At 40.2% G+C, this 1,120-nt stretch overlaps 1 protein-coding gene across 1 annotated transcript in view; it reads left to right on the forward strand.

The window, feature by feature from the left end:
• Positions 1-189: 189 nt before the first annotated feature.
• The window catches only part of LOC111671506 (tubulin alpha chain), a 6,579-nt gene continuing 5,648 nt past the window's right edge, over positions 190-1,120 (forward strand). The window contains exon 1 of the mRNA XM_023428606.2: positions 190-320. Within this exon, the coding sequence (XP_023284374.1) occupies positions 318-320 (3 nt within the window). The 5' untranslated portion in view covers positions 190-317. The remainder of the gene's footprint in view (positions 321-1,120) is intronic.

Consider the following 1,120-nt stretch of genomic DNA (forward strand, 5'->3'; position numbering starts at 1 on the left):
ATAAAATAATAATAAATATAAATAATAAATAATAAATAAAAAACATCTCCAAGTGTTTGTCTATGAAATATGAATTATTGTGTTAAAATAAAAACAGTCTCGCCCCTGCAATACCGGCCTGCGCGCTCACAGTGCGCGTTCCCGTCGGAGGGACAGGTGGGAGTGGTTTGCAGTTGAATATAGCGTGACAGCTCCTCGCCCACCTGGCATTACTTACTCACTTGCACCACTTTGACGGCCACTGTGAGAGGCTTCAGGAAACCCAAACCCAACTGCAAGTTGTTTTTCTTCTAAAGGACGCTCAACAAGAAGCTGCAATGGTAAGTATCATTGTCGTTCGGATTATAAAGAAACTTCCTCTCTAAAAGTTCCATTTTGGTTTATCTTCCATCTACTTTGTGATTTTTATCATGTGCGACAGTAAATAGTCAATATTTGAATGTACTTGATGAATGTTCCAGATTAAAGAGAGTGCTCCCTCTGTGCACTCCCACTGCAGCAGCCCTGCTGTGTCAGAAATAGATGTTTCACTCGGTGACTGGCAGTAAAGCTGAGCTAGCTGTTGGCCTGGGTGAGCAGGTGGCAATGACTAGTCCACATTTTCAGCACATCAGCAGAGGGAGGATAGAGGATACAAACTGTGTGACTTCTCTTGTATTTATTGTGTCAATACTTTTCAGATTAGATGAAATAGCACTGTTAGATTCTCAAAAATGGCATGTTAGAATATTCATAATAACTTATCATAGGTCGGCCTATACTAAGTAGTGAGGTATATAGGCCTATATACTGTATGAGTTGGTGCGGAATTTGGGTGTGTCTCATAGTAAATCTATCAACAAGTCAGTTCAGATTCAGACAAGGCAAGTATTTGTGGAGAGCAAGGAATATTCGTCATGGTGCGGTTGACTATATTTGCAGATGTATACCATGGCTTGGAAGCAAAGGTGCTTGTTATTCATAGTAAAAGGGACGAATGACTGTAATACTTAATACCTATAATCTGAATGGGAATATTACTGGTGATATTCTATTTAGATAACTTTCTGTCATAAACTATAATAAGTCTAATGTTTCAGTATCTGCAACTGAACCAGCACCCCCACCACCCCCCCCCACC

Source organism: Seriola lalandi, unplaced genomic scaffold (assembly GCF_002814215.2).
Source record: "Seriola lalandi dorsalis isolate HSWRI2012SDOR001 ecotype SW California unplaced genomic scaffold, Sedor1 jcf7180002054881, whole genome shotgun sequence".
In the NCBI taxonomy this organism is placed as follows: domain Eukaryota; kingdom Metazoa; phylum Chordata; class Actinopteri; order Carangiformes; family Carangidae; genus Seriola; species Seriola lalandi.